The sequence below is a fragment of the Mobula hypostoma genome, chromosome 18, assembly GCF_963921235.1.
Source record: "Mobula hypostoma chromosome 18, sMobHyp1.1, whole genome shotgun sequence".
NCBI lineage: Eukaryota > Metazoa > Chordata > Chondrichthyes > Myliobatiformes > Myliobatidae > Mobula > Mobula hypostoma.
In genome coordinates this window covers 41,617,158-41,629,472 of record NC_086114.1, presented here as the reverse complement: position 1 = coordinate 41,629,472, position 12,315 = coordinate 41,617,158, and the positions used below count along the sequence as shown (strand labels likewise).

The window sequence follows — 12,315 nt, the reverse complement described above, 5'->3', positions numbered from 1 at the left end:
CTCAGTAACTATGAATAGGCATCCGTTAGTCTCATGAGATCATGGATTTGCGCCTTGGAAGGTTTCTAGGGCGCAGGCCTGGGCAAGGTTGTATGGAAGACCAGCAGTTGCCCATGCTGCAAGTCTCCCCTCTCCATGCCACCGATGTTGTCCAAGGGAAGGGCATTAGGACCCATACAGCTTGGCACCGGTGTCATCGCAGAGCAATGTGTGATTAAGTGCCTTGCTCAAGGACACACACCCTACCTCAGCCAAGGCCGAACTAGCGACCTTCAAATCACTAGACGAACGCCTTAACCACCTGGCCACACGTCTCAGTATCTATGAGTCTATTTATAAAGTTCAATATTATTTACGCTTTCTGAAATAGTCCTTCCAATCTGTTCAACCACCCTCAACAGACCCTGCACATTTATCCCCAGATACCTCTGTACGATGCTTTCTATAATTATTCAAATATTATTATTTCTATAATAATTTCCTACCATAATGTAACTTTTCGCATAACATCTGCCATTTGTCCACTCATTCCACTGGTTTTGCCGCATCTCCTTGACATGACCCCTTCACAGTTCACCATACCTTTGAGTTTTGTGTTATCTGGAACTTGGATACTGTGCCCCACACACTGAAGTCAAAATCAATAGTGGAATTTAAGAAAAGCAGCAGACAGAGAAACAGAGTTAATACTTGGGCCCAATGATTCTTCATCAGTATTGGAAAAGTATTGTAATTACAAAAAGGGAGATAAGTTTTTGGCCTCAGTCTATTCGGAAACATTGGGCAAAGGACCTGTTGCTCTGCTGTACTGCCTAAAGTAAGCTCAAGTTAACTTCTGACTGAACAGACCACAACCCTTGGACCTCAACTACGAAATCACAATTCCAGCTATCTGACTTTTCTGTTTATATCTGCACTGGCCACTCAAAATTACTCATAGGTGACATTAAAAACGCAAACAACAGGAATTCTGCAGATGCTGGAAATTCAAGCAACACACATAAAAGTTGCTGGTGAACGCAGCAGGCCAGGCAGCATCTCTAGGCTGGAAATTCAAGCAACACACATAAAAGTTGCTGGTGAACGCAGCAGGCCAGGCAGCATCTCTAGGCTGGAAATTCAAGCAACACACATAAAAGTTGCTGGTGAACGCAGCAGGCCAGGCAGCATCTCTTGCTGCCTGGCCTGCTGCGTTCACCAGCAACTTTTATGTGTGTTGCATAGGTGACATTAATATTTCTCCACCCCTGCAAACACTGCCTGTTCTGCTGGGTAGTCTCAGCATGTTCTTCTGTTGCAGATCTCCAGTACTTGCTGTGATCTGCATCTGACTTCCTACTGATTCTTTAAATGCTCTGTGTCTGTAATCAGTATCCGGACACCTCTGATTTCCAACCTATCACAGATAAAGTCTCTGTGCTCTCCATCCCCCTCTACAACTAGAATATAATTTCCGACTTTGACAAAGAGTCATTGACCTGAAATGTTCTTCCCTCTTCAGAGATGACACTTCATATACTTTGTAGCAGACCATACAGGAAATTTATAAGGAAATTTATAAGAAAACACTCTTAACAAATTCTATCCCAGCTAAGTGCTTAGTACTGTGGAGGTCCCACTCTATACTAAGACAGCTAAAAGCCCCTACTATGATAACCTGATATTTTTGTAACCCTCTGCAGTCTCCCTACTTATTTACTTCTCTATTGGGCTCCAAATTCCCTTAGCGGACTATAGTACAGTCGCAATAACAACTTTGCTGAACTTTTTCTGAGTTCAGTTGGGCTCTGATTAAAATTTGCCAATGTGACATGCTGCACTTCCTTCTGCTCTGTTTTGCTCACTGGTTCTCCCTGCAGCTCCCCCTGCTGTGTTTTTCTTGTGACCTTAGAATACTTGCCGACGGCTTATTTTGCAGGAATACTGCCTTCCTCACTAGGCCAGAAGCATATGGATCAGGAAGGTTTCTGTGACACCTCATCTCATGCTCCGACTCCTGTTACCCCACACAAATCATAAGCTGTGGGAAGAAAGTCCAGGTGTGTTGTTGAGCAGTCTGCTGTGGTGTGGTGATTTCCAGTTCTTCCCATCACCAGTCTATGACCAAGTAGGCCATTTAGTGACAAAGGTCTCCAACTCCTCACTCAATTAATAAAGAACTTTCCTCTTCAGAAACATTCTAAGACCTAATCCCGAAAGTCCAGTAAGGAAGAAAGTAATAAAGAATGAACCTGAAATTTTCAAATATGTGGGAGATAAAGATTAACACAGAACATTGCTAAGTTGAATATTTATCTTGGAAGTACAAGGTGAGGAACTACAAACTAGAGAGCCTGGTTCTATAAGGGATAGAGGATCTGGTGGTAGATGTGCATGAATTGTTTGAAGAGACAGGGCAGGTTGACATAGGGGTTTAAAAGCACATCGGACTCCAGACTGGATTAACCATCTTAACATACCGATTATTCCACAAGAGCAGCACTGTGCCCAGTCTGGGACCACACTTCAGGAATGATGAGAATGCTTTGGAGAGGCTGAAGAAGCTTAACAAAATGATCCTGGGGATGAGGTTATGTGGAAAAGCTGGGGTTGGAACACAAGACTGCAAGGAGATTTGCCGGAGATTTTTAAAACCCTGAAGGGTACAGACAGCATAGAGTGAGAGAGACAGATATGTCTGTTCACAACCATGTCCACTACAAAGTTGAGGGAAGGTACAGATTTGAGGAATGGCATTTTATACTCCACCTTAGTAGTTTCCAACTGATGACATGAACACCGATTCTGGTACCCATATCCATAAAATCATTCTCTTTTTCCTCTGTTCTTATCATTTCCCCCTCCCTACCCTTGCCATCTGCCCATGACCCACACGTTTCTCCCACTCCTTCCCTTACCCCACCTCCTTCCTTTAATTCCATGGTCCAATGTCCTCTCCTTCCATCTTCTCAGCACTTTGTCAGTTCCACCTGACACCTCCCAGCTTCTTATATCATCCCCACTCTCCCCTCCTCCATCTGTTTATCACTATATCCACCCATCGGCACTAACTCCATCCTTTCCACTTTAAAAAAAAACTGGCTACCTCCCCACTTTCTTTCCAGTTCTTAATAAGGTTCTCAATCCGAAACATCGACTGCTCATTTCCCTTGATAGATGCTGCCTGACCCAGTAAGTTCTTCCAGCTATTTATTTATTTATCTATTTGTTGATAAAATCCTGCCTAATCATGGGACAATTTGCAATGTCCAATTAACCTATCAACCGGTAGGTCTTTGGATTGTGGGAGGAAACCGGAGCACCTGGAGGAAACACACGCGGTCACGGAGAGAACGTACAAACTCCTTACAAGCAGCGGTGAGTACCGTAAAGCGTTGTGCTAACCACTATGCTACTGCGTCGACCCATGCTGTTGAGAGAGAAAGTGTCCTTATTGGTGGAGGAGTCACTAAGCAAAGCAGATAGAATGAACGTGATTGGGACAAGGTGATGTGATGCCAAACCAAGCTATCGGACGATTGATGCTAATTGGAGAGATAAGAGAGACAATGGAGAAACATTCAAAATGCTAATAAGAGAGGAGAGAGGGATTAACAGAAAAGAAACACAATTCAGAATATTGACAGACCGGTTACTTTGAATCTGAACTGTTTGAAGTTTGATGGACAGGTGATACCCCAGCAGGGGGATAAAAAGAACGGATTCGCTAAGGCACACGACACACCATGAGATCACGAGATAACGAGACCCTGGAAAGAGCGGTGTGCCCCCACAAGTTGGTGGGAGTTTGGAGGTCCGGTTCGCGGGAACCGACCATAGGCTCACAGGGTGTAAAGGTATGATCGGTGGGAACCTGGTGTGTGTGTCCACCCTTGCCTGGGTGCCGGGTTCACTGCGGAAGAACGATCGGATCCGGAATGGAGGGGTCACAGTCGGTGACGACAGCGGGATAGAAGATATCAAAGGTCTGCCTGAACCAAATTGCATCCCCCGCCCCCCCCAACGGCGCAACAGCGATTACTGAGAACTGTACTAAGCTGAACTGAACTCTGTGTCACTTAAGACTGATCATTTTACCCCTAGACTGCGATAGAGCTTGGTTGATCCCTATTACCCTAGTTCTGTGTACATGTGTGTATTAACATTGCTAACCTGTTGCATTTATATCCTTACGATTAGAATACTGTGTTACTTATTTAATAAAACTTTATTAGTTCCTAGTAATCCAGACTCCAACGAGTGGTCCATTTCTGCTGGTTTGGCAACCCAGTTATGGGGTACGTAACACAAGTGGGGATCTCGTCCGGGATTTTGAACGCCAAATTTGGGACTCGGTAAATTGATTGGGTTAATATTCCCGAAAGAAAGAAAGGGCAAACAGCAGAAATGGAGATTGAGGAATTTCTAAAAGGCGCCAACCTTGGAGGCATTAGAGGATGCCAGGAAATCAGAATTGGCAACTGTTGCCAAACGGTTGAATCTTTTTAAGGGGAAGTCGACAATGAGGAGAGCGGAGATGCACAGAGCTATCATTGAGCATTATGTATCTAAAGGTGTGTTTCCCCATGGGGAGCTGGAGGTGGTGTCTATGAGCAAACCTGGGGGAGAAGCAGTGCAGCTGCAGATGGAAAAATTAAGACTGGAGCACGAGTTCCGAATAAAGCAGTTGGAACGAGAAGAGAGAGACAGGCAGTTAGAACGACAAGAGAGACAGAAACAGAAGGAAAGGGAATTTGAGCTGGAGAAGTTAAGGGTGATGCTAGCACAGGGCCCCATGCCGAACCAAGGTGGAGGGTTCAGGGCGACCCAGGAGGTTAGGTTGGTTCCCCCATTTGAGGAGGCCGATGTTGATCGGTACTTTCTACATTTTGAAAAAGTCGCTGCAAGTCAGGACTGGCCGAGGGATAAGTGGGCTGTTTTGCTTCAGAGCGAACTTAAAGGGCTCAGCAAGCTTACTCGGCATTGCCTGCAGGAGATGCCCAAGGGTAGTTGAGAGGGTGGAGAGAGTCTGCTGGAAAAGCCAGAAAGTAAGCCAGAGACTAGTGAGAAGGATAAGGAAGACCGGGAGCAGTTTGGTAGGAAGTTTCCTGGGGCCGTATGCTATAATCGTGGGAAAGCCAGTCACTTTGCGTCCAGGTGCTTTGCCCCAAAGAAGGAGATGGGGAAAGGAAAAACGACGACTCCGACTGGCAGTATTGAGCCGGCAAACAAACCGCTGGGGGAAAAGAGGTCTGATAAAGTTCAGGAAGGGCGCGAGAAGTTTACTTCGGCAGGATTGGTGCCGGTGAGGGAGGGGTTAAACCCAGTTCCAGTACCGATCTGGAGAGACACTGGGGCTTGTCAGTCATTGATTTTAAGGAGTGTGTTAGACTTTAGTTCAGAGACCGAGACTGGAGAGGTCAGTGTGATAAAAGGCATTGGGAAAGGGACTGAAGCAGTACCTTTGCACCAGATACACGTAAATAGCGACTTGGTCTCCGGACCGGTCACGATAGGGGTGAGGCCCGAACTACTGATGGAAGACGTGGAGGTCTTACTCGGTAATGACCTTGCAGGCGGAGATGTGTTCTCAGCAGTAAAACTGACAAGCCAGCCTGCCAGGATTGAGGCCCCGCCCATGGACTCACAGGTTTATCCCGTTTACGCAGTGACTCGGCGCATGTCCAGAAAGGCTGCCGAAGCAAGTATAGATTTAGCTGAGACGTTTTTACCAGCCTTGTACCAAGAGGGGTTAGAACGTGAGAAGAAGGAGCATAGTGAAGCGGAAGGAAGTGAGGCAGTTGAGGTAGATTTATCATTAGCAAGGAAGGACTTTATACAGGCACAGGAACGAGACCAGGAGCTGATGGTTTTGACAGAGACAGCTCTCTCCGAAGCAGAGTTAAAGAGGGAGCCAGTGGGCTATTATGTGAAGGAGGGAGAACTAATGAGGAAATGGAGACCAAGTACCATGCCCGCAGAGGAGGAGTGGAGGGGGTGGTGCACCAGGTGGTGGTGCTGAAAAATTATGGGGATGAGATTTTGAACCTGGCCCACAAGATACACCTCGGTGGACATTTTGGGGTAAGGAAGACAGTCGATAGAATTTTGAAAGAGTTTTACTGGCCGAGCATGAGGGAGGATATTATTGAGTATTGTAGACGTGAGCCGACACAGCCTATTAATATGTTAACCGCTTACCACGATAAGGAAGCAGACCTAGTCGGTGTTATCACAAAAATTAATGAGGCTAGGGTGCCACCTGATAAGGGGAAAACCCATTTTGAAAAGGTAAGTATGGTGCCGACCAGATTGGAGAACTCTATTGTTTTGGCCAACTTTGCTGATAAGGTCTCTCACTTAACCCCCGAACAGAGCGAGCCGCTGATAAAGCTAATTAACCGGCACGCAGACGTATGTCCGGATGTCCCGAGGCGATGCAAAGGGACGGTACATAATGTTGTTGTCACATTAGGTTGGCCTAGTGAGCAAAATCCCTATAGGATGATTAATTCAGTGACAAAAGGGCTAAAGAACGCAGAAGCGTATATTGATAATTTAGTGGTCTGGAGTGACACGTGGGAGGAGCACATTGTGGCGGTGGGGGAGCTATTTAAACGGCTGTCTGAAGCCAACCTGACAGTGAACCTCGCAAAAAGTGAATTCAGCCACGCGAAGGTCACTTATCTGGGATTTGCGGTAGGACAGGGGCAGCTGGCACTGATGCAGGCTATCTCTGAAGTCCCCACCCCAACAGACAAGAGAGCCCTGAGAAGTTTCTTGGGGATGGTGGGGTACTATTGGAAGTTTTGCAAAAACTTTGCGGATATTACCCTCCCTCTTACTAAGCTCTTGCCCAAGAATGCGAAGTTTGTGTGGGACGACCTTTGTCAACAGGCCTTTGAGAGTCTGAAGACAATTCTGTATCACCATCCTGTGCTGAATGCACCTGACTTTTCAAAACCCTTCTCCCTAGCAACAGATGCTAGCGACGAAGCAGCTGGAGCGGTGCTGTTGCAGACAGACGAAGAGGAGGTTGGCCACCCAGTGGCTTATTTTTCTAAGAAATTATTCCACTGTGGAGAAGGAATTACTGGCCATCATACTAGCATTACAACATTTTGAGGTTTATATTTGTCCGGCATGGAAACCACTGATAATTTACACTGATCACAATCCATTAGTGTTTTTGGCCACTATGAAGGATAAAAACAAAAGGTTGCTAAGTCTTACAGGCCTGGTCTTACAGGAATTTGATATTAAAATAAAACGTATGAAAGGAACGGACAATGTGATTGCTGACTGTCTGTCAAGGTGTTGAAACTTAAAGTTCTCTGTATTAGCCGAATAGCTGATGACCCTGTATATTAGTGTGTATCTAATAATGTATATTCATGCCCATGATTTTTGCCCCGGTAAAAATCTTTTGAAGGGTAGGGGTGTGACGCCAAACCAAGCTATCGGACGATTGATGCTAATTGGAGAGATAAGAGAGACAATGGAGAAACATTCAAAATGCTAATAAGAGAGGAGAGAGGGATTAACAGAAAAGAAACACAATTCAGAATATTGACAGACCGGTTACTTTGAACCTGAACTGTTTGAAGTTTGATGGACAGGTGATACCCCAGCAGGGGGATAAAAAGAGCAGGTTCGCTAAGGCACGCGACACACCACGAGATCACGAGATAATGAGACCCTGGAAAGAGCGGTATGCCCCCACAAGTTGGTGGAAGTTTGGAGGTCCGGTTCGCAGGAACCGACCATAGGCTCACAGGGTGTAAAGGTACGATCGGTGGGAACCTGGTGTGTGTGTCCACCCTTGCCTGGGTCCCGGGTTCACTGCGGAAGAACGATCGTTTCTGGAACGGAGGGGTCACAGTCGGTGACCACAGCGGGATAGAAGACATCAAAGGTCTGCCTGAACCAAACTGCATCCCCCCCCTCTCTCTCTCTCCAACAGCACAAAAGCCATTACTGCAAACTGTACTAAGCTGAACTGAACTCTGTGTCACTTAAGACTGATCATTTTACCCCTAGACTGCGATAGAGCTTGGTTGATCCCTATTACCCTAGTTCTGTGTACATGTGTGTATTATCATTGCTAACCTGTTGCATTTATATCCTTACGATTAGAATACTGTGTTACTTATTTCTTTAATAAAACTTTATTAGTTCCTTGTAATCCAGACTCCAACGAGTGGTCCATTTCTGCTGGTTTGACAACTCAGTTACAGGGTACGTAACAGTGAAAAGGATGATAGAAGGAGGGATTTTAGTCTGCAGAAGATGCTTAAGATCTGGAATGCACTGCTGTTGGAGAGTGGAGAGGAGATTCAGTATTGGTGTTCACATCCTCTCTGGCCCACAGGCAAGACCCAGAAGACTGATGAGCAGCCAAGTTTGTTCCATTGTTCAAGAGGGAAACAGGGATATTCCTGGATCAGAGGGAGGGAAGCTCTTGGAGACAATTTTTAGGGACAGGATTTATGGGCATTTAAAAAAGAATAGCCTAATTAGGGACAGTCAACGTGGCTTTGTGTAGGGCAAGTCACATCCTACTAATTTGATTAAGTTTTTCCAAAGAGTTAAAGATGATTGATGAAGGTAGAGCCATGGATGATGTCTATAAGGAGTTCAGTATGGTGCTTGACAAGGTCCCCTGTGGTAGGCTCATCCAGAAGTTTAAAATATATGGGATTTACCATGATTTAGTAATTTGGATTCAGAACTGGCTTGCCCATAGAAAGCAGAGTAAAATGGCTGATGGGACTTATTCTAGCTGGATCTCTGTGGCTATTAGTGTTCTGGAGGGACCTCTGCTGTTTGGATTGGAATAATTAACCCGAATGAAAAAGCTGGTAGGTGGGTTAGTAAAATTCAAAGGGAACAAAGTTTGGTGGTATTGTGGATTCAGTGGGACATAGATTAGTTGCAGATATGGGCAGAGAAATGGCAGATGGAATTTAATCCATCAAATATTATATTTTTCCATTTGAGAGATCCACTGTAAAGGGACATACACTCTTAATAGACAGACAATCTTAACAGAGTTGATGTACAGGGGTGTCTTGAGGTCCAAGTCGATAGCTGCTTGAAAGTGGCTGCACAGGTTGAAAGGCAGTAAGATGGCATATATTTGCCTTTATTATTTGAGGCATTGAATGCAAGAGTCAGGAAGTTATGTTGCAGTTTTACAAAACACTGGTTATGCCATCTCTGGAGAATTGCATTCAAATCTGGTCACCCAATGATAGGAAGGTTGTGGAGGCTTTAGAGAGGATGCAGGACAGTTTTACTAGTGTGCTGCCTGGACCAGACAGCACGTGCTATGACGAAAGGTCAGACAAACTTGGTTGTTTTCTATGGAGCAGCTGAGGCGAGATTTCATACAAGATTTTGTCAGGCAGAGATGGAGTTGGAAACTGGTATCTTTTTCCCAGGGTCAAAACGTCCAACACCACAGGTCATCACTTAAGGTGAGAGGGTATAAGTTCAAAGGAGATGAGCATGGCATATTTTTTATGCAGACAGAGGTGGGTGCCCGAATTGGGTTGCCAGTGATGGTGGCAGCAACAAATGTGATAGAGACACTTATGAGACTCTTCGACAGATATATGAATGTGCAGAGAACGAAGGGAAATGAACACCACGTTGGCAGAAAGGCCTGTTTCTGTACCGTACTGTTCAATGTATTCAAAACAGTAATACTTAAAACGAGAATCTTTAAGACTATGGGGAGATGGTGTGGGTAATGGGGCTGGCTGGAGAGCTCTTACATGGATTCAGAATGGACCCAAAGGGCTGAATGGCCTCTCTGTGTACAGTAAACATTGAGGCGTGAAGTTGAGCTCACCAACAGATTGCTGGGAATCAGTGCTTTATGACAACTCAGTGACCACAGTGAAATACAACTCCTTCAGACAAACATGTGAAAGACAAGGAATAGAGAGAAGCATACAAGCTGTTGCTGACAATTAATCACACAGGGCAAAGACACACCACAGATAGTGAGCAGCCTCATGTACACACACCCTTATGTAGTCAGGGCTGAGGAAATATCTCGCTGGAGCACCACTCTATCCAACCCATGCTCCATCTGCCCCAGGGGGATGTGCAATGCCCTCCCTGTGTATCAGCCCTGGTGTGCAGCAACTCATTAGCTCTAACCATGAATGACATACAACTGATCAGCAGAGGGCAATAAATGCTGGGACTTTGTGCCCAGGGGACTGTGGAGGCTGGAACCACTGCAAGCATGCAAAAAGGGAGCAGGTAACACTTTGAAAGGTCAGGGAACCGAGAGCTGTGGGAAACAGGCACAGAGGACGAGATGAGGCCTGGGGCGGATCAGCCATGAATGTTGGGGCAGGCTTGAGGGCCCAAATCACACTCCGAGTTTCCTGCGCTCAGCACTGATTTTGTACAACTGGTGTTTAGTTTTAGGTTTAATTTTTTGTGCTTCTTGTGAATGTTCTGCGTCGATGCTCTGTGCCCGTGACGTTGCTGCAGCTGCATTGTTCACTGCTCCCGTGCGGAAATGTAGTTGTGCAGGTGACAATAAGCTTTGTCTGCATTCCTGATGGAGATTAGGACAGCAGGAGAGACTTGGCAGTGGAGTTTTGAAAACTCCAAAGAGAGAATGGTGTGCCAGGCATCACTCTGAGTGCGTGGGCAGGGCACCACGCAACTGCTCGCTCATTCCACTGGAAAGACGCAGCTGGAGACGAAAGGGCTTCCACAACAGGTGAACAACCCACTGGAGACATCAGACACTGGACCAGGGGTTCCAAACCTGGAGTCCACGGATCTCTCTGTTATGGCATTAAAAAGGTTGGGAAGTCCTGTACTAGACAAAGGTGACTCTTTGTGTGCAAGAGGAGCAGTGCATTCGATCAGTGAATACAACAGCTACACCCAAACTATGGCCTTACGTTGAACCACTGGTGCAGAGACAGGCTAAAGGAAATTAAGTAATAATTTAAGGGCTTGTTCAGGAAATCCTCTCCTTAATAATAAACAGAGATAACCAGCTGGTGGCGTAGTGGCATCAGCGCTGGACTTCAGGGCGAGAGATCCCGAGTTCAAATCCGGCTGGCTCCCTTGCACGCTCTCCATCCGTGCCTGGGTTGAGTGTCGAGCTAACAACTCGACCTCTTAAAGAAAAAACCTGGAATTGGATGGGCTTCGCCAGGTTTCAGATGCTCAAGACACGCCGTATGATGAGTATACCAAAAAGATCGGTGCAAGCGGCTTGTCATGACGGCGCCCTGACGACTCCACCAGGAGTTAAGGGCGTGCGCACACACACGTACGCATACATACACACACACACACACACACACACAATAATAAGAGTCAATTAGAAAGATGGATAACCAATGGATCAAAGAGATGTGCTCAGATCTTCCTGCTTGCAGAGCTGTATGGGTTTAACTCATCCAATTCTATGAGCACCATACCTCAGCTCAAACCCGAGGAGCCCAGACCACTGCATGGTCGAGTGGCTGCTAACCAAATGCCGGCAGATCTACCAGACCCCATCCAGAGGGGAGGGCATCTGCTACGGAACCAGAGACGGAACGCAACAGCGAGACGGCCCGTCCCAGCCCAGCCCCTGGCCGGGCCTCACCTTCTCTCCTGGTGTCACCGATATTCTCCACACACAATGGGAAAAGGACGGGTAGCTGTTTGGAAACCCAGGGGTTGAGAAATTCCCAACCGAGTCCTGCAAACTTTCACCACAGTCTGAAAAACAAAATATCAGTGAACACTTTGCAATTAAAGGAGGTGGTGTCAACTCGACAGGAAAAGGAACGGAGGTTAAGAGTTACATTGAGAGGAAGGGGAGAAGAGGAGGGGTGAGGGAGTGGGAAATGGTTGAGTGGAGGCACGGAGCCAGGAGGGAGGAGTGGGGAGCTGCGGGAAGGGAGATTCCTGTGGAGTTGCAGGTGGGAGAGGCAGAGGGAGAACGGGTTATTGGTTTATGAATGTCACATATACCGAAGTACAGTGAAAAGTCATCCATGCAGATTATCTCACGTCAAAACAGAGGAAAGCAATTGCAGAATACAGAATGAAGCGTTACAATTACAGATGAAGTACAATGCAAACAGACAATAAGGTGCAAGGCAACAATGAAGTCGATAGTAAGGTAAAGGGACCATCTTAGGGGGAGGCAAGCAATGCAGGTTTTGCTGGGTGGATGGCTGTTGAATCATCCAGACCCTGCCGTTGCTCTGACCTTCCTACTGTCCACATGTTTGCTCCATCCACAATGGAGTGGCCAGTGGAGCCCCCGCTGGGACTGGAGTTCTGGGCGGGAGTTGCACAGAG

General features: G+C 46.4%; 1 protein-coding gene across 1 annotated transcript in view; it reads right to left on the bottom strand.

Annotated features, from left to right (window-relative positions):
* Window positions 1-12,315, bottom strand: part of LOC134358206 (tolloid-like protein 2) — a 126,630-nt gene that overhangs the window by 29,990 nt on the left and 84,325 nt on the right. The window contains exon 9 of the mRNA XM_063070204.1: window positions 11,612-11,727. Within this exon, the coding sequence (XP_062926274.1) occupies window positions 11,612-11,727 (116 nt within the window). The remainder of the gene's footprint in view (window positions 1-11,611; window positions 11,728-12,315) is intronic.